Genomic DNA, 27,625 nt, shown 5'->3' with positions numbered 1-27,625 from the left:
CTTCTAATTTACCTAAAATTCTATAGGACAAATTCAGTATAAATGAACTTTTAGGTGGTTTCATCCTTAAAACTCTGAAGTAGAAAATAGAGATACTTGGAAAAATGTTAATAGTTAACATTTTGGTATTCATTGGTTAAATATATGAGGATCCTGATTATGAAAGCTTGAATGCCAGTTTTTTCATGCAAGGTTTTTTTCCCCCCCTTAAAATTACTTTAGCGATTTGAGATCATTAATGCAATTTATGAGCCCACGGAAGAAGAATGTGAATGGAAACCTGATGAGGAAGAAGAAATTTCGGTTAGTATGAACTTCATGCGTTTTTAGATTAAAAAACGAGAGCAATTCTCAGAGTATTCACAGTTGTTGATAGGTTACACGGTGCAATATAATAGCTGGAAATCAGCTGATATATTATATCAGCTATGTTAGTGGGTTGTTTTTGTTGTTGTTGTTGTTGTTGGTTGTGGGGCTTGAACTCTGGGCCTCGGCCCTGTCCCTGAGTTCTTTAGCTCAAGATGAACACTCTACCACTTGATCCACAGGGCCACTTCTGGTTTTCTGGTGGTTAATTGGAGATGAGTCTCAGGGACTTTCCTGCCTGGGCTGGTTTTGAACTGTGATCCTCAGATCTAAGCCTCCTGAGTAGGTAGGATGACAGGCATGAGCCATGGGCGCCCTGCTCAATACAATAGTTTTATTAACACAAAGATGAGAGAATGACATCTGGGTTTATTGCTTTTCTGTTACTATGCCTGTCTTTAAAAGAAAAACAAAAACAAAAATGTTAATGAAGTATTTTTTTCCCTTCCTCTTCCTAAAATGTTTTTTTTTTTCTTCTATAATTATCCTCCCTATTGTGGAGGGGTGTGATTGTTACAGTAAGTTTTGATGGGTTTAAGATTTGGAGCAGATAACAATAGTCTTTATACAATTAGGCTGAAATTTAATTTTTAAGCAGTAATGAGGACTGAAGCAAAGACCTATTGCATTTTTGGCAGGTGCTGTACTTCCTGATACTGTTAATGTGTTTTTCCAATTTGAGGTTCACACTTTTGCATAACAGCCTGGGGCCATGAAATTCCTAGGTCCGCCTCTGGAGTTGTAGGTGATATTATAAGCATGTAGTACCACAACTGGTGGATTTGTTTTGTTCTGTAAACTTAGGCCATTGCCTGTGTTTTAAGGGTATATATAAAGGTTTATTAATAGATGTAATATAGGTATTCAGTAATATATGCTGTTGCTTATTAAGGAGGATCTGAAAGAAAAGGCCAAGATTGAAGAAGAGAAAAAGGATGAAGAAAAAGAAGACCCTAAAGGAATTCCTGAATTTTGGCTGACTGTTTTTAAGAATGTTGATTTGCTCAGTGACATGGTTCAGGTACTTTTATTCTTAAATACCCTGTTTCAGCTGAAAGGGTAAAATCTTAAGTTAGGATAACTAGTGTGTTCAGTTTTGATTCTTGAGAAACTACTGCTTTTATTTTTGAAGTTGCAGTCTCTTTCTGTTGAAGGAAAATTACAGTTTGATTAAGAATTTAAAGCAATAACTAGATAACGAAATAGCCTTATTGATAATTAATCACTGTTGTATTTTCATATGTTTATGTGCTTAGTTTTGAGACAGGATAGAAAAATTATAGTTTCATTTGTGCTATATCTCAGAATAGCTTTTCAGTCAGAAATTAGTCTGAACTAATCCAGGGAAAATTAGCATTTAAAAGAATACAATAAAGATGTTTACTCATTCACTATAGTTTGATCTCTGGAAAACCAACACAGATGTCACTTCCTTTGGGAAACTTAGCATCAAGCACTTTTTTTTTTTTTTTTTTTTTTTTGCCAGTCCTGGGGTTTGAACTCAGGGCCTGGGTGCTGTCCCTGAGCTGCTTTTGCTCAAGGCTAGCATTCTATCTACTACTTGAGCCACAGTGCCACTTCCAGCATTTCTGTGTATGTGGTATTGAGGAATCAAACCCAGGGCCTCATGCATGTGAGGCAAGCACGCTACCACTTAGCCACCTTCCCAGCCCTATTTCTTGATCCTTTAGCATCTATCTGTGTTTATAGTAGTTTCTACCCTGCCTTGTGATTTTTGGAAGAAAAATTTTTGAAAGAAAAAGAAATCTCAAGCCGGGTGCCAGTGGCTCACGTCTGGAATTCTAGCTACTCAGGAGACTGAGATCTGAGGATCTCGGTTCAAAGTCAGCTCGGGCAGGAAAGACCATGAGACTCCTATCTCCAATAAACCACTAGAAAACCAGAAGTGGTGCTGTGGCTCAAGTGGTAGAGTGCTTGTCTTGAGCTGAAGAGCTGAGGGACAGGGCCCAGGCCCAGAGTTCAAGCCCTACGACCAACAAAAAAAAAAAAAGAGAGAGAGAAAAAGAAATCTCAATTTCTATTTTAGCAAAATAGAAAATGAGCAAGAATTTAAAAGACTATAATTAAAAGTAGGAAATGTTTTTAAATCACATGCTTTTTGACTTGATTTTGTGTTTTACACAGTACTAGCTTGTAATGATTTAGTTGCTTCTAGTCACTTTTTCTCTATTTGTGGCAATAGAAACTATAATGTGAAATAGCTTAAGATTCATAGTTGTTAAATATAATTGTGAAGATATGTGTTAGTCATCTAGTATTTGTAGTGACAGTGCTGACTCTAAAATGGCATGTTTTAACTTTTTTTTTTAATTTGAAGGAACATGATGAGCCTATTCTCAAGCACTTGAAAGATATCAAAGTGAAATTCTCAGATGCTGGCCAGCCTATGGTAAAAGAACTTTATGAGATATTTCAACATTTATCATGTATACCTTTGTATTACATGAATGAAAACAATGAAAATAGATGACATTCAAAGGTTAAGGATGGAAGTAAGAAGGAAGTATAAATGGTACTTAGTACTATAGTTAATATTTGGATGTTGCTACTTGGGATGCTGTAATTTGTTCCTTTTGTTTGTGAACTTGACCTATTTTATAATCATAATTGTTGATCAGACTAATGTGGACAAAAGTTAGTGGCAAGCCAGGTACTAATGGCTCACACATGCTTATAATCCTAGCTACTCAGGAGGCTAATGTCTGAGGATAATTGTTTGAGGTCAGCTCAGGCAGGAAAGTGAGCCTTATCCCCAGTTAAGCATCAAAAAACTGTAAGTGGAGCTGTGGCTCAAGTTGCAGTGCTAGCCTGGAGCAAAATAGCTCAGTGATAGGGCTCAGGCCCTGAGTTCAAGCCTCAGGACTGGGTAAGGACTCATAAATAAGTAGATATTAAAACTATTAAGTCATTCCTGGAAATTACAGAATGCAGATGTTAGAGGATCCTACTCGCCTGTGAGGAGAGATCAGCTTCTTAAGTCATTGATAACCAAGATATTCTAAATATAGACTGTCAATTCTTATGTTGTCCTTTTTGTGTCAAGTTCACATTGTAGTCTCATTTAAAAATTATCTTTATAAAAGGAAAAGGTGGATGTAGTCAGTTTTATGTAGGCATATTTTGCCTAAATGAGTATTGTAAACTGAAAATACATAGTTTGTACCTTGTTTTTCTTTTTAATGTAATTTGGAGAAGAAAAACAGAATTTTATAAAAGCCATAATGAAACTGTTTACCAGTATCTGAAATGCATTTAACTTGTATGCTTTATTCTTTTTTTTTTAGAGTTTTATCTTAGAATTTCACTTTGAACCCAATGAATATTTCACAAATGAAGTACTGACAAAGACATATAGGATGAGATCAGAACCAGATGATTCTGATCCCTTTTCTTTTGATGGACCAGAAATTATGGGTTGTACAGGGTGAGTTACTTGTACTACTTTAACAGTGTTATATGTTTTTGATATACTGTTGGCTTATAATACTTGATAATTTACACTGTCAGTCCTTGATACATACATATGTACTTCATTCATTGTTAAGCATTTTAGTGAATTGAAATATTGTCAGTAAAATATTTTCAGACATTTTCCTAAAATTTCCTTTGGGCCAATGTGTGTAACATACTTTTCTGCAAAGGAGTGAACTAATTTTATTATACTATTTTTGTTGATTAAAAACATTGTTTTAAAACTTTGTTAGAAGTAAAAATTTCCTATTGGTACTGTTAAAGCAGTGAATCAGTTATCCACTCTTAATTTAAAATATGACTGAAGAAAAGTAGAGCAATTAAGTGTACTAACTTATAATGAAAAGAGATTTTTCTCTTGGTTTTGCAAGGTGCCAGATAGATTGGAAAAAAGGAAAGAATGTCACTTTGAAAACCATTAAGAAGAAGCAGAAACACAAGGGACGTGGGACAGTTCGTACTGTGACTAAAACGGTTTCCAATGATTCTTTCTTTAATTTTTTTGCCCCTCCTGAAGGTTAGTAGTGTTTGGGTGTTAATAGTTTCATTATAAATTTCATTGGATTCTTTTGTTCATTTGTATTTCTTTATTTTGCAGTTCCTGAGAGTGGAGATTTGGTAAGTTGAATTGTTATTTATTGGGGTTACTTTAGATGGAATTACATTTATTCCTTAAGTGGAATATGAGATAGTTGCTGCTAGTATTCTTCAGTCTTTGTTTTGTTTTAGTTTCTCCATGCTGAAAATTGAACTGACAGCCTCATAAATACTAGGAAAGTGTTCTACCACTAAGTTAGAATTCCCTATTCTCAGTTGTCTTATAGGCTTGTAATGACAGGACACACAATTTCGGATTTGAAAAATTGTTCCTTTAAAGTGTTGCTGGTCCTTCCCTGAGAAACACTGAGATGATCAGCTAAACAGATTCTTTTGACTTAGAAGTATTTTTGTGAGGAATTTAGCTTTTCAAAAACAATATTTCCTTCTTTGAAAGCAAGGATGTATTGTCATTTACCATTTATTAAACTCTTAGAGAGCCACATTATGGTTAGAATGTGTGTTCTGATAGAGACAGGGTTTCATATTGTGGCTATATATCTTTATGTATATGGTGTCCAACCAAGAAGTGGAAATGTTTCTGCCATGTATCATGCAACCATTACCTTTATATGTTACGGTTTAAATTAGAAAAAACTGATTGGTAGTCAGTTCTTATTTTCATTTACTACCGCAGTTTTCCTCAGTATGTATCCTGGCCTGATAATCACCTAGATGGCTTTGTTCTACATGCATATAAGCTAATTTGAAAATGGCAGAGTAAAAAAAGTAAATCTGAAAGTTTATCATGTTATAATTGTGTAGTTATTTTATATGCCAAATTTTAATTTTATTTTTATTTTCCTTAAAAAATAGGATGATGATGCTGAAGCTATTCTTGCTGCAGACTTTGAAATTGGTCACTTTTTACGTGAGCGTATAATCCCAAGATCAGTGTTATACTTTACTGGTGAAGCTATTGAAGATGATGATGATGATGTGAGTAAATGTGAATCCTGGAGTCAGATAATTTGGTGAGGGCATAATAGTCAAAATTAATTGGTAAGAAGTTAGGCTTACTAAAAATAAGCTGTAAAATAATTCAAGGTTAGTCTGATTATAGTAATCCTATGGATATCTTTTTTGAATATTATGTAAATTTTGTTAGTCTGATTATAGTAATCCTATGGATATCTTTTTTGAATATTATGTAAATTTTGTTAGGCTATTTGATTTTATCTTAGTTTTCATTTTTCTGTTAATAGGAAGATTAGTCTCAACTAGAGAAGCTCACATAATAGTGGAAGTAAAATTAGGCTGCCCTTAAATATTTTGTATAGTAGGCTTCAGAACTTTTTGTGTAATACATTCAGAGAAAAGGTCAAATGAGTAATATTATACAAAGAACTTTTATAAGTAATCAGGTTATAGACAGCGCTGAGCTAGTGATTTCCTACTGCTAGTGTGTGTTTTTTTAGTTTATAATGTCACTATAGGGGCAAAGTTTTTTTCCCCACTTTTAGGTTTTAGTGTTGAAAATGAGTAGTATAACACTATTCTTGTATTATTCACTGACACCATTTTCTCTTTGCAGTATGATGAAGAAGGTGAAGAAGCGGATGAGGTAATGTTTACCAAATGAACAAATATTTCTCTGTATAAAACATTCAGAAGCAAACATGACTTATGTATTCCTTTACTATAATCATTATTCTGTGATTTGGGATAAATTTTGGAAAATATGAATTTAGAATTCTACAGCCAAACAATGTATGTATAAGGTTTCAATAAATAAATTGCAAAACTCAGCAACATTTTTTTTTTATTTCAAATAATTTTGTTCTGCTGCAGGGTTATCAGCTCTTTGAAGAAGTCAAAAGCTGCAGTAAACTTTTTCAACGTTGGCTGCAGTAAATCTTTTCAATAAAAGCTGTCTGGATGTGTCTCGAGTTGTGTTGGGATATTTTTCATATTAGAAGCTTTCAAATTAAATTGTATTATCACCAAACTGTAATCATGAAAAATCTCTTGACCCATAGAATAAGTTGTATTAAATTTTCCCTACACTATGAGCCAATTTTTTCTGCTGTATACCTACTTCATGGATGCATTTTGAACTTTAATATAGGAAGGGGAAGAAGAAGGAGATGAGGAAAATGATCCAGACTATGACCCGAAGGTGAGCAAAATTAGTGTTATTTACTATTTAAAGTAAGAATAGAAGATCCCCCCGCCCTTCAGTTATAGTCAAGTCAGTAGGAAGTGCACAATGAATGTCTGTTTAGCTGGGTCCCTCTTCCCAACGCATCATTTTCTCAAATACACAGTTAAGTGCATCTTCTCTGAGAAATGTTTTGGGATTTTTATATTTCTTGTAGTTTTCGGCAAGGTCAACCTAACACTATTTCAATGGTATATTATTTTGGATGTTGCAGTTTTTAAACTCCAGAGGAATGCATATAAAAAAAGGCCCTGGTATTAAGAAGTCTGAATTGCAGAAGTGTTTGGAGACTCTGGGGGAACAATACTGTTGTTAAATTTTTCCAACCACCACAATTCTTTAGTCTTGGGGTCTGTAAAAGCTCAGGATTTTAATTTGTTGTAAAGGCTTTTGTCTTTAAAATACATTAATTAATAAAAAATAACCAGTATTCATATGAAATGAGTTTCCCTTTTAGTTTCTTCATTTTCTTAGTACTGAAAAATACCCGGAAGGTACACTAACCTGTGAGCGAGAAATAGGGTAATTTAAAATCCTGTTTTGGTAGGTATAAATTAGTCTTACAGCTAAATGTAAATTGAATTAGTATCTTTAGATGATGAGATGCCCTACTTCCATTGCATACACTTTAAAAAAATTATTTTTATTAGTATATAATGTACAAAGGGGTTTCATTGTAGTTTTCATACATCCATATAATGTATTTTGATAGCACGCAATTCCTATTTATGATTATGGTTTATTGTGTTTCGTTTTATGGAATTTTGCAATATGAGAATTGGGCATTTTAGCATTTTAGTGACTTTATATAGTTGAATAAAAAATTTGACACTGACCTGAGCCAGTATTTAACAGAAATACAACAAAAATGAAATACTGTGATAATACTGGTACTTATTTACTATTGAAAAAACAAACAGACATTGAAACAGGTAGAAGATAGATTGACTTCTTGTTTTCCTTTAACAGAAGGATCAAAATCCAGCAGAGTGCAAGCAGCAGTGAAGCAGGATGTTTGTGGCCTTGAGGATAACCTGCAGTGTAATAGCCTAAACACAACTATTATTTACTTCTAGCCTTATGTTTTTGTATTTTCTTGGTAGACTCTTAAATTCTTTTTAAAGGAAAGAAATTGACATTTTAAAGACAAATTTGTTCTAGCATTTTAAATAGTTTTCTGTCCCATCTGTTGAATGCACGGATCTTCTCATGCATGTCCATTTGTTGATGCAGTTTGGTTCTTTGGGGATATTTTCATCATGTAGCTATTGGATTACAACCGTGAAAATTAACAACAGTTAAACTTTTTTTTTTTTTTGGTCTGGCTATTTTCTTTTCCTAAAGAACCAAGGTAGTGTTTCACCTGGTAGTACAATGAGTTTTAAGTTCGCTTGCATTAATTGTGCTTTTTTTAATATTGTTACAGAAATGCAGTGACTTAATACTACTAAAACAATATCATTAAAATAAACCTTGTGGTTAAGAATTTCCAGTAATAAGACCAAACCCAATAATTGTTAGATTATTCATGGATTTTTATATATTAGATAATAGAGTTTAATTATAAGAATTCTGACTCATAATATATATGGCTATTGGTTACCACAGGGAGGTGAATAAGACCTAGAAACTTTAGTCACTAATACTATTAAAGAGTACTTTTAAATTTTGCTTCCATTAACTAAGCATTTTTTTCTTTGTGGTAGGGTCTACCTTCTGCTTTCCTGGAAAGGATGAATTTACATCATTTGACAAGCCTATTTGAAGTTTTTTTTTGTTGTTTGTTTGCTTATTTTTGTTTTTTCAGCCTAAAATAAAAATGTCATACAATTTTAGTTCTCACAGGATAGTGTCTTAATTTTGTACTAATTCATGTGAGGAACAGAGGCTTAGCTTAAATGAGGGTTCTTAGTATGGTATTATTGAAAGAAAGGATATGAACTTTTGGAAGAGGTGTTAAGGTAGTGTTAAGAAAGAAAGTCATAAGTTATGTGTTAGGTTTTTTAAAAGGAAATAAATTTGTTTCATTTCCTTTGGTTTAGAACTAAAGAGAAAACCAAAACCCTCAGCCTCTGGTTTATTCTAATTCTTAGTGCGTCAGTATGAGTGTCATTTACCAATGCTTTTGTTTACTATGTATTAAAATGGGTAGTACTGTTTCCTTAACTACCTCACAGATGTGTTAAAGCATATTAAGTTAAATCTTACGAGTTATTTCTGAATCTCATTAAAAGCTCAAAAATTTGGGCCTCATCTTACCACAAGTATGATAGTGAGCATTTTACTAGGCTTTGATGATTAAACTGGAAAGTGAAGCTTACCTGTTGTGGATCAGGCCGGAAAGCACTCCTTTACATGTTCATGTGGCTCTTAGGTTAATAAAAATGGATGGAATGGGCCAACTATTTCAAAAGATACAAGGATTTTTTTCCTAGGTATTTTGAATGACTATTATAGTAAATACTGAAGAGATCATGTGAATAAAGAGTTTAATAAGGCCATTTTCCAAAATGGTTTGGTGCCATTAAGTCTGATTTACAGAGCCACATTTAAAATACCTCAGGCTAATTACTGTTAATTTTGGGAGGTGAACTTTTTTCTTTCCCTTTTTTTTTTTTTGACAACACAGAATTGCAGTGCAATTAGAAGAAGATTCTTTTGAGAAATGTCATATTAAGATCTTAGAATGTAAACACATTTGTATAGTACTATCCATAACTCTTCCTCAGATTTTTAACTACTGGAAATCCTTAACCAATTACAATAGGTTTTTTTTCTTCTCTTTATTTTCAAAATGATTTGATTGCTTTTATTAGACATTCTTTGCTGATATTTTTTGTAATTATAGTTCATCTAAACAAGCTTTTTTCTGAACATTAAAATTTGTAATCTGAAGATAGAATCCCATTTTTAATGAACTTACAGAAGTAGCAAAATCATTACTTTTCATTCCTTTAGGAAATAGCTATTGCCAAAGTGAAGAGGTAGATTATATTTCATGTTGTTATATAATGGGGATGCGTTTGGCAGAGGAATTGTTTTCTTTATAAAATTTCAAGGGATGTCAGTGTTCATTTATGCCATTTCTTCAGTTCCAAAATGGTTCTATTCCATACCAGAAATTTGAAATATGTAATCTGAAATCCTTAATAAAACTTGGATTTAATTTTATAAAATATACTGGTGACATTTGAATTTTTTAAAATATGAATGTTTTTTGAAGATTGGAAAATAGATGTTTAGGTATTTTGTGTTTATACCACTAATGACCAGTAAATCTGAATGACTTAAGAGCAATCTCCCTGCTAAGTGGAGTTGGTTATTTGAAGAATATAAAACCATTCCATAGTTTGTAGACAGATTTTAGTCTTATTTTTCTACAAATGTTTTAGTCTTTACAGTCTCAATTATCAGTTTCTACTAATTCACTATCAAAGTTACTATTTCTTTTTCCTTCTTTAAGAGATGGTAAAATCCCATATAGAGATAAAGACTTTGAAACAAATTTTAAGACCCATTTTGTCATCTTTCAAATATGGTGAGCAGAGAATAGCAGTTCCATACATTGATTGATTAGTTGTATCTGTCAGTTAAGCTATAATACTTGGATGGAGTCCACTGAAGCAATACTAGTATTATACTAGATGTGAAAATATTGAAATTGGTGTATTGGTACTTAAGAAAAATGGGATTCTACCTCTTTCTTTTTGAGCTTATTTAACAACAAACATGAAACTGAGACAATAGATTTAAGATTTTTTTTCCTTCTTCTATGTCTAGGTTAATAGAATAGCCTGTTAGTGTATGAAAGGCCCTTGAAATAACAGAATTAACAGTGTTTGTCACTGCTATTTTTAAGACAGTATGGGTTTGTAGGCTGGATTGTAGGCTATATTCCCTTATTAAAATGATGAAGGCTTGAAAAACTTACTCTAAAAAATTATATGCAGCAGAAGTAGTAAGCCTAATAATCAAATTTTCTTTGAGTGCTGTGATTTCATGACTTGGTTTAAGTCCATCTTTTTGTGTTTTAATTGTATTTTTTTTAAAAACCTTTATATTTTTGATTATTTAAGCTGACCAAATACTATTTTAGATGTGCAGGGCAGTTTAAAAAGAAGCCTGATTTTCCTTGTAGGAACTTTAGAAAAAGGGTCATATATACAGATAGTGCTGATTCTGTTTTTTAAAACATTTGCACCGTATATGTACATACTCAGTAATTATGAGCCCTGTTTTGCCTTGAAAATAAATTCATAATATAGATAGCTTGTCATTTAAAGCAGTCATCTGAAAATTAAATGTACCTGACAATGGTTGAAATAATGCTGAAATTAGTATATTAGATGTATATTGGTGATTTTGTATACTGGTTTAAAAATCCAGACATTAAAATGTAACTTGTATAAAATGCCAAGTTCTTGGGTTCACTCACCATTGACATGGCTTTATAGAAATAGAAATATCCTTGGTGGTATGTGAAATTGTTTTCATTGAGAAGTATGTCTGAGAAATTTTGTATTTAGTTGATTTCCTTTCGAAATGGTAGTATACTGTGTTTATTCTGTTTGACATTCTAGTATACTTGGCAGCTTTTTTCAGCTGTAAAACTAAAATTGAGTAAAAATCTTAAGTGTAAAAGCAGAATTGAGACATAATTTAGAAATAAATTGCTGGTAGGAAATTTTCATATTGAAAATTGAGCATTTCTAGTTTTTGTAGATTATTTTAATTGGTTTGAATATTTTGAAACTCAGGGCAAATTTTGCATTAAGATGAAAGTGGTGGTGGTTAATTTGTCATATTTAAGGGAAAATAGGAATTAGTGAGCAAAGTACCAAAACTTGATAAGAGCTTTTAACAGGCATTTCAAGGATGAATAAGTGGATTAGCTTGGGAAACACAGACAGGATGACTGACAAGCTCAGTCATTGTAGGGAATATGAAGTAGGCCTTCATAAGAAACCAAAAAGTAACATGGAGTTAGGTGCCTTGAGGTGATGAACAAGATTGGATCTGAGCTGTTAAGAGGAAAAGAGGAATTACTTAATCAAGAATAGTAAAGGTGTTTGGATTATTATTTTTTTTTTGGTGGGGCTTGAACTCCTGGGCCTGGGCACTGTCCCTCAGCTCTTCTGCTAAAGGTGAATGCTCTACCATTTAAACCACAGTGCTTAACCCTGATCCTCAGATCTCAGCCTCCTGAACCACAGGCTTCTGTCTTGGATTCCATTTTAGCTGCAGCTTATCCCCTTAGTCCAAGTGTAGGTTTATATATTTGGATATCTTTTGTTAATGATGCAATCTTAGCTCCAATTCTGCAATTATACACACAGTAATGGAGATCACCTTCATAATCATAAAAAAACAAAATAAGTAATAATTGAAAACTTGGATTTTGAAAGTGCTAGGAAAGTTTATTAGGGAAGAAATACTCTACATTGAAAGTAGGTCATCTTTAGGGTTGTTACCCCAAACCTGGCCCATATTTTTATTGAAGTTCAACCATCTTGGACCAAAAGTCCCTCTCTAGAGCCAGCCAATGATACAGTCACTGTCCCAAGGTTTAATGAATTAGTTTGACCTCTAGGGCCTGGTTTATTGGCCCTGGTAGATAAATTAAAGATAGATTGTTTCAGCAAGCTTGAGTTAACCAACCGACCTTTTGCTGATAGGATGTCTTTTTGTTGGTGAAATGATGTCATTTTATGGGTAGAATACTTAATCCATCTTGTGCATACTATTCTATGACTGACCTTAGTGGGCTACATGGGTTGGCCCATTGTGACTTTGTTTGGTTTGTTTGGTTTTGTGTGGTACCCTGGACCTGAACTATTTTGCTCAAGGCTAGTGCTCTACCACTTAAGCTGCACCTACACTACCAGCTTTTGGTGGTGATTAGTTGGAATTAAGTGTTTCAGGGACTTCATTGGGCAAGCTGTCTTTGAACTATAATTCTCAGATCTCGACCTCCTCAATAGTTAGGATTATAGGTGTGAGTCCCTGGCAGCTAGCTCATTGTCACTTAAGTAATTTCATCCTCCGTTTAAATTTTTCCCAGCACTTAACGGCACTCGTGTCATTCAGTCTTTCCCATCTCCAAGGACTCAATATATTGAGGGAATGGGGATATCAGTCAAGTCTGGTTATTTCTTATTAGTATGGAGTACAGGCATATGTCAGGAGTCTCTTACCCTAGTGCTGTTTGGACAGCTGGAATCCCAGGTTATAGATGATCCAGTACATTCTTTGGAGATCATAACCTGTGGTCACAGTATTTAAGGAGGAATCGCCACCACAGAAATGGTAATAGGTTGGAACCAAGAGATGTGGCAGAGCAATGTCCCCCCACAGCAATAATAAACATTTGATTTCTTTCATTATGGAATTCTGCTTCCTAAGTAACCAAAAGCTTGACAAGATCAATGGCGCACAAGCATTTATTTTTATGTAGAACAATTACAGTGGACTTAAGAACCTATTAAACCTATATCCTTTAAAGCCTGTTTTTAAATGTTACTAAGAGCAGAGTGATATCTTTTGAGTGATATCTTTTAAGACAATTAGGAGTTAAACATCAGTATATTAAATGTTGACCTTAGAATTTTAAACTGTAGCCAGTCACAAAAATTTCATATGCTTTATCTTTTATACACATGTCCTTCACAAGATTTTGTGATCATTCTTGTTTTTAATCCTAGCCTATTTTTCTGTATTGGACAAAACTACTGTACAGAATGCTTTTTCATCCAAAAATATATTCTCATACTAAATGCCTGAGTAAAATCTTCCTCAGATCAACACCTGACAGCTTGCCAACATTTGTTCAGTAATCACATATAAAATAGATATTCCTATAGACATACATTATTTACCTCCTTGATGCTGTATTTTTATCAATATGAAGACATTGTTTTAACCAACAACCAATACTAGAAATCTTAAGATGTAATTGTGATTTTTTTCCCCATTATTTATGTCTTTAGTATGACAAGTGGTATCCTGAGTGAAGTTTTTGAGTACTTACATGTCTCTCCCTCCCCCTTCCTCTTTTTCCCCCTCTCATGTTTTACAGGTTTATCATAATCTTTTTTTTTTTTTTTTGTCTCAGGCTAGCACTAGCCATTTTTCCAAAGATGTCTCTCTAGGTTGGTTGGTCTGTCTGTCTCATTCCCTCCCTCCTCTCTCTCTCTCCTGAGGGATGTTATTTATAAGCACTAGGTGCTGGTTGTATACCTGCATATGTAAGGCATGCACCAGTACCTCATCCCTGTATTCCAGGATCAAAACAATTAGAGCAAGAGGATTCGCTTTCAAATGACTCATTCAATAATTGGACAATTTAGCTATATTCACTAGAGACAGAAAAGTTTGAATTCACATAGAAAAGATTTTTGGTAAACATTTTGCAATCCCCCATTTAATGTCTCTACTATAGAGTTTTAGTAAATATAAGATTAAAATAGTTCAGTGGGCTGGGTGCTGGTGGTTCATGCCTATAATCCTAGCTACTCAGGAGGTTTTGTCGGTGGTGGGGCCTGAACTCTGGGCCTGGGCACTGTCCCTCAGCTTTTCACCTTAAGGCTAGCGCTCTACCACTTGAGCCACAGTACCACTCCAGGCTTTTTCTGCATATGTGATGCTGAGGAATCAAACCCAGGGCCTCATGCATACAAGGCAGGCACTCTACCACTGAGCCACCTTCCTAGCTACTTTTTGCCAGTACTTGGGTTTCAACTTGTAGCCTCATGCCTGCTACCATTTGTGTGTCTCCTCCCCCCACAAATTGGGTATTTTTCAGGTAAGGTTGCCAAGTTTTTATTTCAGCCTGGTTTGGACCTTACTCCTCCTCTAGGGGCTCTTTTGTAAAGCTGGGATGATAGGTATGTCAACACTTTGCCCATGTTTTCATTGCTTGTGATGGGGAATATCACTTTTTGTCCTGCCTGTTCTCAAACCTCTTATCTATCCTCCTGATCTCTGCCAATCCAGCTGTAATTACAGACATTGCACACAACTGTGTTTGGTTGCATCTCATTTCTACCCAAATATTTTCACATGCTGATTTATTTTCAGTGGCTTTGGTCAGTATCTAGAAATTATACAGGTAAAAAAAAAAATCTTTGTGCAGGTCCTGGAGCTTGAACTGAGCTTTTTTTTGCTCAAGGCTTCTATTCTACAACTTGAACCATAACTACATTTCCAGCTTTTTTTTTTTTTTTTTTTGGCCAGTCCTGGGACTTGAACTCAAGGCCCTAGACTTTGCCCCTGAGCTTCTTTTCTCCAGGCTAGCACTCTACCACTTGAGCTACATCGCCCCCTCCGACTTTTTCTGTTTATGTGGTACTGAGGAATTGAACCCAGGGCGTCATGCATGCTAGGCAAGCACTCTACCATTAAGCCCATTCCCAACCCCATGTCCAGCTTCTTTGGTGATTTTTAAAAAAAAATTGAAAATGCGAATGGAGGTGTAGCTCAGTTAGTAGAGCTCTATAGCCAGTGACCAAAAGCATCAGATACAAAGTTCAAGTCCCAGTCTTGGACTTCAGAAAAGAATAAATTGGAAATACAGATCCTCACAGATTTTGCTACCTGGGCTGGCACTGAACTGCTGTCCTCAAATCTCAGCTTCCTGGGTAGCTGTGGTTACAGGTGTGAGCCACCAGCACCTGGCTGGTAAAATCTTGATTAGATTCCTTGTTACAAGCTTTTATTACCCCATCTTCAGCTCTTCAGCTAAATATTGGCAGGATGTTGAGGATAACTGAGATGGATGTTTCTCTTGAGGTCAGGTAAATTTCCTCACCACTTTGAGCCTAGAACATCTAGGTTAACTTTGGTGACAGTCTTCTGAATTGCATTTGTCCACTTCCAGCTTACTTTCCTACCTTTCTGTTTTCTGCCATCAGTCTTTTTATTAACTTCCCATTCTTTGGCTCTTTAGTTCTGAACTAGTCTTGCCAGTTCAAGTGAGTCTTGTTTTCTTTTTTCTTTTTTTTTTTTTTTTTTTTTTTTTTTGTCGGTCGTGGGGCTTGAACTCTGGGCCTGGGTGCTGTCCCTCAGCTCTTCAGCTCAAGGTGAGCGCTCTACCACTTGAGCTACAGCGCCACTTCCGGTTTTCTGGTGGTTTATTGGAGATAGGAGTCTCAAGGTCTCTCTTGCCGGGGCTGGCTTTGAACCGCGATCCTCAGATCTCAGCCTCCTGAGTAGCTAGGATTACAGGCGTGAGCCACCAGCGCCCGGCATGAGTCACCAGCGCCCGGCGTGAGTCTTGTTTTCTAACGGGATGTATTAACTAACAGGGGCACTGTTACTTAACAGCAATTTACTTAAATCATTCTGGGGCATGATTAAGGATTAAAAGTTGCTTAACAACATGACCATGTGCATTCTTACAGTTCAGAAAGCATATAGACTGCAGATATGAACCGCCATTTTGAGTTTTTAACTCCCATTTCCAATATGATGGGAGGCAGGAAATGTTCTCTTTACACTGTGATTCTAAAATTCTTTCTGCAACTTCAACAAAGTTCTGGGTCATGAATTTTAGAGATATAATCTCTAGTATAGAAGCTTATGGCAGAAAAGTCTAAGTCCAATGAGGTAAAATGATATTTCCACATGTACATGGGAAGGATAAGTCAGGGGAGATGACCTTGGTATGTATGTTCTTGTGGACCACACAAGGCCTTCAGTCAAGTATTTCAGTTGCAAACCAAACCCCTGCTCCACTTCATCGACTCATTTTGTCATTTGCATGTGTCTAGTACATCACGGATGTATTAGAAGGATTCAGGAAGGTAAATCATTCAGTGAGCACACAATGGGTAAGTGGTGCTCCCTTAAAATTGAGTGGAAGCTGGGAAGGTGGCTCAGTGGTAGAGCGCTTGCCTTGCATGCATGAGGCCCTGGGTTCGATTCCTCAGCAACACATAAGCAAAAAGAAAAAAAGCCAGAAATGGCGCTGTGGCTCAAGTGGTAGAGCTCTAGCCTTGAGCTGAAGAGGTGAGGGACAGTGCCCAGGCCCAGAGTTCAGGCCCCACGACTGGCCCCCCCCCCCAAAAAAAATTTTTTTTTTAAATTGAGTGGAAGAGTAAGGAGTTAAAGGCCCTTGAGACTTATGAAGGGCTTTCCACTCAAGAAAAAGGGATCTCAAAACATGAATGGAAAGCAATTCAAAGATTTTTGTAGTGTAAGAAGCTAGTAATAGGTTGGGCATGTAGCTCAAGTGGAAGAGGTTTCAGGTATTGGTTTAATCCCCAGTACTGAAAAAGAAATGGAAAGGTTCAACCAACTACTAGGGTCACTCTGAAGGGCACTGGTAAGTGAAATAGAACTTGGGTGAGGCTATCTACTGGATGGATGGAATACAGCTGTTCAACATTATTCGATCCACAGATATGCTGGGGGACATACCCAGGACTTCATTGTAAGGCAAGTGCTCTAACATGGAGTGGTTACATCCCCAGACTTAGTACTTACTGATAGAGCTTAAAGTGCTGTTTTTGCTGGCTGCTGTTCAGCTGCATTACACAAGTTGGTCACTAGGAGGCATCAGCTCATCACTTAACTGGGGCCAAAAGAAAAGCCAGACCTGCAAGAAGTCTAGATACTGCTGTTAATATTTAACCTTCTGACCTAACTTCTGGAAGTTAGAATTTTTAATAAAAATATTGAGTAATATTTCAGAAGATGAAGATATAGGTGGCTAAGTTGCACGTGAATGGGAGACTTATTTCCTTGAGACAGTTTTGTTTACCGTCATAGCTGGCTTAACTCTTGAGAGACATTTGACCTTGGTACTATCCAAACTTAAGATTTAGGTTTAGCTTGTGTAGTAGTTCAAAAATATGCCAAATGTATTTCAGCATGGCAAATTTTGGAAGTTTTTTTTAATAGACTTAAGTTTTAGAAACTAGAATATGTTATGAGAAATGTCAAAAGACTGTAAAGAAACTGCTTTTTAAAATGAGGACAGGCTGGTTATATGAAAACTTCACATACGCTAAGAACTACTCTAGAGTATTGGGACACATCCAAACAATGGACCTTGCCTTCTTGAAAGCTTAAATTCTAGTAAAAAGGCATCAACTAAGTGACGGTCATAGTAAATTACAAAATACTGTTGGAAGATGTCACATTACTACAGAATAGGTCACATTAAGAAGCAGAGTCTTAGTGGTGATTATGATTGTTGTGTTGAAGGTGGGCTATAGGATAAGGGTAAAATCAGAAGTTTTACTCAATGAAAGTTTGTTCAATATTTCCATCCTAACAAATGCATGTAAAAACTCAAGGCGAATTTATGGCAGAGCATGACAAAAGCAGAGCTGTTCACACTGTCTCTTCCAACCCAATACTCAGGACTGTTGTGAGGAGCCTCGTTTAGTGGTGTGTATGCTGGCCTTCATAGTCAACCTACACAGCCCCCTTACACATCAAGTATTGCATAATGGTGACTGCATTCATTCCTTGGAATCATCTGATGGCCATTTCAGCAGGGCGTTTAGAGTTCTGAGTGACTGGGTGTGATCTAGAGAGCTTATATGTTCTAGATGGTACATTTTGACTAAAAAGCATTCCCCAAGCTAACATGTAAAAGAGCCTCTTGGCCTTGAATTAGTACTCATGGAGTTTTGGCTGTTCAAACTGATCACCATCAACCCAGAAGGTGGATGGATGTAAAACAGATCAAGGTGGTGATACTTCTTTGGGAGCTCATATCTGAGCTCAAATACCTACGTAGTACTGTGGAGAAATAGAGGGAAAAACAAAAACCAGCTTAACATCATTGGTCTGGAGTATATTAGGACAACTTTTATGTGATTCTAAGTACTCCAGACACTGAACTAGTATAATCCAGGGATTGGTTTTGAGTACAAATCTATAGATTCTTCAGTTCTATCTAGTGCTATTTTCTTTAAGGAATTGTTCTATAAACCCATTTTCTATGACCTATAATCTCAGACTTTATCATGAACTACTTAATGTCTACATGAGGAAGTGTTCCCTTGCCTAGCATATTATGTTTTTAATTTAGTAGTCTTTTTATTCCTTGCAAGCAGTGGAGGACAGGAGTTTGGGGTTATGGCATGTGGTGAGACTGGATGAACAAGGGAATGTGAAGAGGGCTAAATTTTGAGGCCAGGGAGTAGAGGAGACTGAGTAGCTACACGATAGAAAACTTAAGAATCATGTCCTTAAAGTCAAATAATAAGAAAAAAATAACCCCTTAGATGCTGCTGATAAAGTTGATATCACCAGCTATAACATGCAGTTTGAATGATTTCAAGTTTACCAAAGTAATACTTACATTAGCTACTTTTCTAAATTTCGGTAATTTGTATTTCACATCCAAGAGCGTTTTTGAAAGTTATGCTGGCTGTTAGACATTTTCAAATGATTTTGGAAAAGTAATGTTTTTATTACATCTTGAACGCAGCAGATACATTCAAGTTTCTACTAAGAAAATGGGTTGGGCTCCTTTTTTTAACCCAAATTTAAGTTTTCCCATATGAAATATCTTTATCAAATACGCCTTCCCTCACAGATTTGAATTGTTTCCCAAATGAGCTAAAGAATATGCTCTGAGATTTTAGGTAGTACTGGCGCTTGAATTTGGAGTCCTATGTTCACCACGTGAGCCATTACCGTAACTATTTGGTTTTCAGACTGAGCCTTCCACCTTTGCCTGGGTGGGCTTGGATCCTGTTCCTCCTACTTATGCCTTCTGAGTAGCTGCGTTTACATTTATGCCACTGCTCTGCTTTTAATTGAGATGAGTCTTGCTCTTTGCCCCAGCTGCCTTCCGACCATAACTCTCCCAATAGAAACCTTTGCACAATTTTAACAATGGACTTTCTCCTTAAAAGAAAGTATTAACTGTGTGAGGGTCCTGCAGTCTGGCCAGGTGCAATTTAATGAGACTCAAGATTGGGGTGGAATTGTCCCATTTGTCCAGGCCTTGTGTTTAAACAGGACCTTCCTGTTTAAAAGACATCTTTAGTTCTGATTTCTTTGGGATTTCAGGTTCCTTATGACGCTGAGGATTTGATTATGTCAGCTTGGATCAGGCCTCCTCAATTCTTTGTTCCAGCCATCTACCTATTGTAAGTGCCCTGCTTCCCCCCACCCCGTCTTTCTCCTTTGGGCAGTGAAGCAGCCTTTCCTTTTACCCTGTCCAACTTGGATACTCCCCGAGTTGGAATATACTTGCAGGTCCCTCTTGACAAATTTCCCTAACAGGAGGCTAGTTTGGCTTACACTGTTCTTTCCTGTCTCCCAGAAAGCAGCTCCTGTAGGAATTAAAGGTAAGATCAGAAGGGATCTGAACGCTTCCTTCCCTGGATCACAGTGATTGAGATGGTTGGAGGGCTAACCTGTGCCTAGCCCCCGGGCAGGGCACACACCCGGTTGAGTTGAGTCACCACAGTTCTGAGAGATGGTGCCGGATTGTTGGGTCTGTGGAGAAGGAAGCCCACAGAGATTCTGACGTGGGCGGAGATGGCTACTGCTGGTGAGCCCGGGTGGAGGAGGAAGGTGAGGTGCACCTGTGTGCCCTCTTCGCACGCTGGACAGACGGTCCCTCCACGGTTTCAGTGCAGCACCTCTTCCACTTCCAGAAGAGGTTACTTAATGACTGGGCCCTGCGCGCCTGGGGGGAGTCAGCACTGCTGCGGCCTCAGCTCGCCCGCCGGGCCAAACCCTAGGCTAAGTCCCGGAGGGCCGGGGCCCGCTTAGCATTCCAGGCACTGCCAGGCAGCTGTCGCGCTCAGCGCCGTCCGCACGCACGCCGGAGCCCGCGCGGGGCCGGGGGTAGGCGGGCCGGGGGCCGGAGCGGTGGCCCTCCAGCGCCCTCGGGGCGGCGGCGGCGTGCTCCGGGCAGCTGGCACGCCCTGGGCGATCGCCTGGGAGGAGAGCGGCTTCCGGAGCTCGGAGTCCCGCCGGCGACGCGGAAGCCCGTGGGCGGCGAGGGGCGGAGCCAGGGGCGGGGGCGTGCTCGCAGCCGGCTTCGGGAAGGCCCCAAGTTAATGAGGCGTGCGCCGGCCGCCGAGCGCCTCTCGGAGCTGGGCTTTCCCCCGCGGCGCGGCCGCCAGGAGCCGCCTTTTCCGCTGGGTGTCACTCGGGGGTGGGGAGGATGGCCCGTTCAAAAGCGCCGCGAGGGGGCCCGGCCAGTGCCCTTCAGTGAGCGCTCGCCAGAGGACGGCCGAGGCTGGGCAGCTCGCGGCCCCGGGACCTGGAGGCGCATCAGGACGCGGCTGTCCCTGTGCCGGGACCCCGAGCCGCCGCCGCCGCCGCCGCCGCTCTGCTTCCTGCGCCTGAGCCTCCTCTGCGCGCTCCGGACCGGCGGCCGCGGGAGCCGCTGGGGCGAGGACGGCGCGCGGCTGCTGCTGCTGCCCCCAGCCCGGGCCGCTGGAAGCGGAGAGGCCGAGCCGAGCCGCGGAGGACCCGCTTATGCCGGGAGGATGCTGGAGAGCAGCGGGTGCAAGGCGCTGAAGGAGGGCGTGCTGGAGAAGCGCAGCGACGGGCTGCTGCAGCTCTGGAAGAAGAAGTGCTGCATCCTCACCGAGGAGGGGCTGCTGCTCATCCCGCCCAAGCAGCTGCAGCAGCAGCAGCCGCCGCCGCCGCCGCCGCCGGGGCAGGGGGCGGCCGACCCGTCCCAACCCAGTGGCCCCGCGGTCGCCGGCCTGGAGCCGCCGGCCAAGCTCAAGGAATTGCACTTTTCTAACATGAAGACCGTGGACTGCGTGGAGCGCAAGGGCAAATACATGTACTTCACGGTGGTGATGGCGGAGGGCAAGGAGATCGACTTTCGGTGCCCCCAGGACCAGGGCTGGAACGCCGAGATCACGCTGCAGATGGTGCAGTACAAGAACCGTCAGGCCATCCTGGCCGTCAAGTCCACGCGGCAGAAGCAGCAGCACCTGGTCCAGCAGCAGCAGCAGCAGCAGCAGCAGCAGCAGCAGCAGCCTCCACCCCCGGTCCCCCAGATCCAGCCTCCACCCCAACCCCAGTCTCAGCCTCAACCCCAACCCAAGCCTCAGCCTCAGTCACTCCACCCTTACTTACATCCTCATCCGCACGCGCACCCCCACCCGCACCCACACCCGCACTCCCACCCGCACCAATTACAGCACCCGCACCAGCCGCCGCCGCTCTCGCAGCCGCACGGCCACCGGCTGCTCCGCAGCACCTCCAACTCCGCCTGAAGGCGGCAGCACCCGGGCCAATCGCGGTAAGCAAGGTGCCGGCAACTTGGGATAGCTGGAGAGCGCGCGCGGGTGGGACGGGGAGGAGAGCAGGCCGCTTCCTGCGGGGCCACCCGGGGCTAGAGAACTGAGAAGCCGTGCCAAGTTTCTTAAGGGGTGGAAAGAAGACCGCGGGGAGAGGCCGGGCTTCAAGGCCGGGGTTGGGGGACTCTGGGCAGGCCTGGAGGCCGAATGTCCCATCCAAGCAGACGTGCCCCCCTCCCACACCCCTCCCCAGCTGTCCTGGTTCTGAGACCTGACTGTGTGCCTAGGCGCTGGGCAAAACAGCCCGCCTTTGTGGTCAGGTTTTACCCTCTAGACTGACCCAAGGAGAAAACGGGTCTTGCAGGATTTTGAGCCACCTACTTTATCCGGTGTCTTTTTTGTTTTTTCTTCCAGGTTTGGAGGACTTGAGGAAGTTGGTCGATAGCATTCGATGGTCTTCCCTTGGATAAAAAAAAAAAAAAAAACAACAACAACCAAACAACAACAAACCCCAACAACAAATACAAAAAAACCTTGTAAAACTGTCACCCGTCCCACCTTGATCGAGATGTTTGGATGTCACGCGACCGATTCCTTAGAAGTCTGCACATTCTTCATCACAGGACGGGAAAGGATGTTTGAATCAAGAAGACTTTATTTATGAACCTCTGAAAGGATATTCGTACGAACGTAGTGGACCTTCTAGGAGCGACGGTGTACTGTAATTTTATTTAAATGTATGTTTTGGTTTATGATTATTTATTAGTTTTTTTAAAAGACCTGTTCTAAGACATTTCTGAATGTAGGGAATTTTTCAGAACACACGCACACGCGCGCGCGCACACACACACACACGCACACAAACTTTCTTTTCAGAAACCAGAATAAGTTCCAGTTTTGAAAAAAGAAACAAGAGAAAGGGGTGGTGGGGAGGAAAACATTAAGACTCCATTCGATATTCCTAGCGCATTTTTTCAGAAGACCTGGTACTTTCATTGTTATACCAGGTGGTGATACTTTTTTTTATAGTTTTTTTTTTTAGATATATAGATAAGTGTATAGAGAAGTTTTTAAAAACTCAGAATTGTACAATTATGGAAATGTAGCATTCAAGATAATGCTTTTCTAAAAGGAAACCAGTAGTAATGAGACTTGATTTCAAAGTATTTTGAAACATAACCCAACTGATAGATAGCAGGATGATTATACTTGGATTATGTGGTAGGGCTGGTATATCACCTGTGTGTTGCAGGCCCTGAGTTCAATCCCTAGCACCTCTCTCCCAAGGGACTGTTTTTGATTGATCATAAATATAAATGCATAAGTATTTCAGTTCAGAACTGAAGGGGATCATTTAATTTAATCAAGTATTTGCCTTTAACCAAGACTTCCCTTTAACCAAGATTTTTGCACACTAGACTTGAACACCATTTTCTGATCCTTTTTACTTTGTCCTAGAAACACACTAATAAGTCTCGTCATTGATTCAGCATACAGTTTGTAGCTATTTCTGAAAACTAAGCATTATAACTTTTGTCTTTATACTGAAAATAATGTTGCATAGAGAAACCAACTTTTTTTTTCTCTTTATTGCTCTGAGAAATTTGAGGGTTGTATGTTTTACTTAGATTGCTAAAGTCCAATTGTAAAAGGAAGGACTGGATAAACACTGGATTTTCAGTAAGAAAACAACCCCAGTCTTGTTTTTAGTAGCCACTTGTTTAGGCGTCTGAAGGGCGGGGGAGGAAAAAGGATGTGCTTTTAAAGGTAGAACAAACCCTCTTCTGTGTTAAATCAAAGGGATGGTCAAATCCACAAGGACAGATGCTACTTTAACTGTATATGGAACCACAAATGATACCCAATCCTCCTGGGGCTACAAATCACTTCCTATCTGTATGGCTTTTCTAATGGGTTTCTGTTTCCCATTATCTTTTTCACAGGGTCTTGGTCAGTATTTTTCCAGTATCCAAATTGAACCAATCACTAGTAGACCATTGTTAGGTTATGTGGTCAAGAAATGAAAATAGAATTTCCTGCTGGAAATGTCTTTATTCTCCCATATAGAAAGAAGTATTAATGAACTTTGAGAGATTCAATTTTGAGATCATAATGCATCCAAAACTTTGCAGGGGAGTACTAAAACCTAAGCAGAAGCTGTAAAGTGGACTTCTGCTTCTGAGAACTGTTTACATTGCAGTTGTAAAAATAGGCTGCCAAGATGTAAAAATCTAATATTTGTATATGACAGCTTGGAGAGTCAGTTTGAAAAATCCTTTAAGTCTGCCTTGACTTCCTTAGAACTTTTGCTATCTTTCAGTGAGTGTTCCGTACTATTTTAGTTTTAATACATGCTATTATTCTAATTCCCAATTCTTTCCAAAAGGAGGATTTTTTTATTCTGAATTCTTGTGCTGTATAAACATAAAACCCATAGCAAATAATTTGAAATATATCTATATAGAGAGATATAAGTATATAGATATACAAGTATATAAATATATAGATATACCCCGACGCCCTTTTAAATGCTGGCAGCCATGGCTCTTAACAGGGCAATCAGAATCTTTTTTTTTTTTTTACTTTGTCTGTAGTTTTTGTTCTGCTGTAACATTTATGTTGAATTGACCTGGCTTTCTAGTCTAAACCTCCTTTAAACTGCCAAATTTGAAACTTCAAATAGAAAAGAGTAGGGTGGTTTTTATTATTTTGACACTTTGGTATTACTAAAACGTAATCATTTTCCAGAGCAAATGACCATACATGCTTAAAAAAACTAATAAAACAAAATACAAATACACATCTGTAGTATCTTGCTGGCTCTACCTATTTAAAAATAAATAAATAAATAAAAGATACAAACCCCCTGAACTGACAAAGTCAGCTTCAAGAAACAAGATAAAAGAATTTTAACCCCAGAAAAGAAACAAAAGAGCAAGTCCCAAGAGAAAACCTACCCCTTAAACAAACAAACAAACATAGAATGTAAAAGGTTGAAAAGTTAAAAGGAATACTCATCCATCTGGAAAGTGAACTTTCATCCTTGAACTTGTGTTAGTGCCCTGCCTCCTACACAGTCTGCTCAATAACTATTTGTTAGGATGAATGAAAGAAGGAAAAAAAGGTTTCTTTCTCTTCCTCAATGAGTATTTCCTTTTAGGCTTTCATGTTTCCTGAGAACAACTAATTCTGGGACAGGCTAAGCATCATGAAGTTCTTTAAACTTGTTTTCTTAGCAGAAATCCAGTTAGATCTGCTTATGCCCGAGGTTAGATAGTAAATGTCTGTGAAGGAGCCATTTTAAAATGAGCATTCCAGCAAGCTGGAATTCTCTGATCATCGATGAATTAAGCCAACTTCCTCATTTTATAACTCACATTCTTCCCACTGATGGCTTAAAAAAAATCCTACACATTGCTTAAAAGAATTTCTCTTGCATGTAAACACTTGGGAAATCTGGCTTAATGTACTCTCATATACCAAACACCCCATTTCTCCTCATTTTCAATCTGACACTAAAGTTTGCTGTTGGTGTGTGAGTTCAGACATCCCTCAGTTTGTGTTCACAGGGAACATGATATGGTTTAATTTGACTGCAGGTGTTAATAATTGAGGAAGCAGACTCAGAAAAGGGATTTAGGATCTGGTGAACATATACTAATTCTAAAGATCTTCCAAAGAGCTTCATTGAACAAGGATGGGCCTGTGAGTATGTTTTGTTTGTTATATCAAAGAATGTGTTCTTGTTTTACCAAGAAACACCGTCCACAGAATAACATTGAAATTTGGATTTGGTAGATCATGGTATGGAAGCCATGTGATTCTCTCAAGAGAAATATTCTTATTTAAAAAGCAACCTAATACATCTTAATTGTGGAAGTGCGTTGAGTGGGGTTTAAAAAGAACCTATTTTCTATTTCTTGACCCAGTTTTGAAGTCTGACACTTAATCTGTAGTATTTTATGCCAATCCAGATTTATATAAAATCGGGTAACACAGTCATCTTTGACTTTGTTGACAGGAGACGGAATGCTTTGGGTTGGGGGGATAGCTGAGTGGTGGAGTTCTTGCCCAGCCTGTGTGAGGCCCTGGGTTTGATAACGCTTCAGTCCCTCTCAAAAGGAATTCTTGTTGAAGTCATCAGAAACATCTCCATAGAGGGGAGGGGAGTCTGCTCCCCAGTACTCTGAAGCTGGATGAGTGGGAAGAGGGTCTTTACAGAAAGATCAAACTATTGTCTATTAACATCCTGTGGTCAGCCTCTACTTCAAGTTTCACAATATGTAACTGCCAGTTTCTGGAAAGCAAGTATCACCATGTACAAAATGCTTTACAGATGATTGTAGCATGGTCAGAATTCGTGTAAATAGGTCTCTTAAATGATTTTGGAGAGATGTGATTTATTTTTCATATTTTCAAAATGCATTCCATTTCAAATAAAGTATCTATTGAGATGACTGCCCTGTGGATCTTTTGAAGGCCTCATTCACCTTACACCCACACTGCATGCCTATAGCACCAAGGTTCTAAAGAGCTTGGCTGGTGTTAATGCTGACCATTATCTATGAAGAAGAAAATGACATTTGAGGTATGAATTTTCATTTTTAGAAATTCAGTCAGGCATGGCAGGCACATGTCTGTAAATCTAGCACTCAGGAAATTGAAGCAGGGAGATTGTGAATTCAAAGTTGACCTAGTCCACATAGTGAGAGATGCTGTCTCAAAAAATAATTGGGAATTTTAATATGATTCTTGCTTATGTTTTGGTGAAACACTTAGCATTCAAAATGCTAATAAAATTTAGATTGAACTTTCCATGGTTTGTTACAGCATGAGAGATTGTCTCCATTGAATTAGCTTGAAGACAATTTTCTCGAGTCTTGGGTCTTTTGAAAGAATAAAGCTTTGACTTAAAGAGAACCCTGCTTAAAAAAAGATGTCTATAAAATCTCCTGTTTTGTGTTGAATGCAGAAGAGAGACTTGGTTCAATAAAGAGAAATAGTATCACTTTTTCTTATACTCTCCATTGGTATCTAAATCTCAAAAGATTTTAAAATATAAGCTTTGTGCTCCTTTTTTTTTATTTAATTTTATTTTATTTGAGAACATACTGTACAGAGGGGTTACAATTACATGGGCAGGATAATGCATACATTTCTTACCAAGCATTGTGCTCCTTTTTTTTTGAAGCAAGATCTTGTTACATGATCCACGCTGGCCTCAAACACATGATCCTGCCTTTCTTTGCTTCCTGAGAACTGGAAATATATGTGTGGATTCACATGTTTGGCTCTGTATTCAACAAAGATTTTTTTTAAATTATTTATAGTACTATCATTTTGATGATATTTTTTTGCTTATTACTCTCTCCCCTTGGCTGGTGCATTAATGTCTCTTAAGATTAGACAACAATACCTATGTGTAGCTGATACATGCCATCCACATTGCCACTTGGACCAGCATGAATGGACAGGAGTGTCAGTAGCTGTCCTGCTATCCATGAGTGAGCGAGCCATTTCTACCAGGAAATCACCCCCCAGGGAGGACCACCTTACTCTGACCACAGCCTTTTGAGTAGCTCCTATCTAGTGAGTTTGTTTTGGGGGACAGAAAAGAAGCCAGCCCCTGTGGTCCAACAGAAAAATAAGTAAATAAGAGAAAGCTATTCCAATCCAAATAAGATTATATAGAGAACTCAGATGTTATAGCAACTAAAGAAAAGAACACCAAATAATTCCTAATATTCATAAATTTTGAGTCAAATCTGTTTGTATT

The 27,625-nt window shown here is 38.6% G+C and overlaps 2 protein-coding genes across 6 annotated transcripts in view; both read left to right on the top strand.

Moving 5' to 3' along the window:
- Positions 1–8,451, top strand: part of Nap1l1 (nucleosome assembly protein 1 like 1) — a 29,538-nt gene extending 21,087 nt beyond the window's left edge. The window contains exons 6-16 of one of the 5 annotated variants that reach the window (XM_069988901.1): positions 223–303; positions 1,259–1,387; positions 2,705–2,776; positions 3,672–3,811; positions 4,230–4,375; positions 4,457–4,476; positions 5,272–5,394; positions 5,990–6,019; positions 6,524–6,574; positions 7,586–7,657; positions 8,323–8,451. In XM_069988901.1, the coding sequence (XP_069845002.1) occupies positions 223–303; positions 1,259–1,387; positions 2,705–2,776; positions 3,672–3,811; positions 4,230–4,375; positions 4,457–4,476; positions 5,272–5,394; positions 5,990–6,019; positions 6,524–6,574; positions 7,586–7,621 (828 nt within the window). In that variant the 3' untranslated portion in view covers positions 7,622–7,657; positions 8,323–8,451. Of the gene's footprint in view, positions 1–222; positions 304–1,258; positions 1,388–2,704; positions 2,777–3,671; positions 3,812–4,229; positions 4,376–4,456; positions 4,477–5,271; positions 5,395–5,989; positions 6,020–6,246; positions 6,474–6,523; positions 6,575–6,830; positions 6,958–7,585 lie in introns of those variants that run through there. The other 4 variants (XM_069988899.1, XM_069988912.1, XM_069988895.1 and 1 more) reach the window with 4 other exon arrangements.
- Positions 8,452–20,646: 12,195 nt separating this feature from the next.
- On the top strand, positions 20,647–26,307 carry Phlda1 (pleckstrin homology like domain family A member 1). Its single transcript, XM_069988890.1, has 2 exons — positions 20,647–21,851; positions 22,264–26,307. The coding sequence occupies exon 1, from the start codon at positions 20,647–20,649 to the stop codon at positions 21,823–21,825; it is 1,179 nt and encodes a 392-aa protein (XP_069844991.1). The 3' UTR covers positions 21,826–21,851; positions 22,264–26,307.
- Positions 26,308–27,625: the final 1,318 nt, after the last annotated feature.

This window comes from Dipodomys merriami, unplaced genomic scaffold, assembly GCF_024711535.1.
Source record: "Dipodomys merriami isolate MVZ:Mamm:240054 unplaced genomic scaffold, mDipMer1.0.p SCAF_10, whole genome shotgun sequence".
NCBI lineage: Eukaryota > Metazoa > Chordata > Mammalia > Rodentia > Heteromyidae > Dipodomys > Dipodomys merriami.
The sequence above is the reverse complement of the archived record's forward strand: the minus strand, read 5'-3'. Positions and strand labels throughout refer to the sequence as shown.

Bases quoted from the DNA above. Each gene is read 5' to 3' on its own strand.
- Phlda1 (XM_069988890.1), top strand. From the start codon at position 20,647: ATGAGGCGTGCGCCGGCCGCCGAGCGCCTCTCGGAGCTGGGCTTTCCC.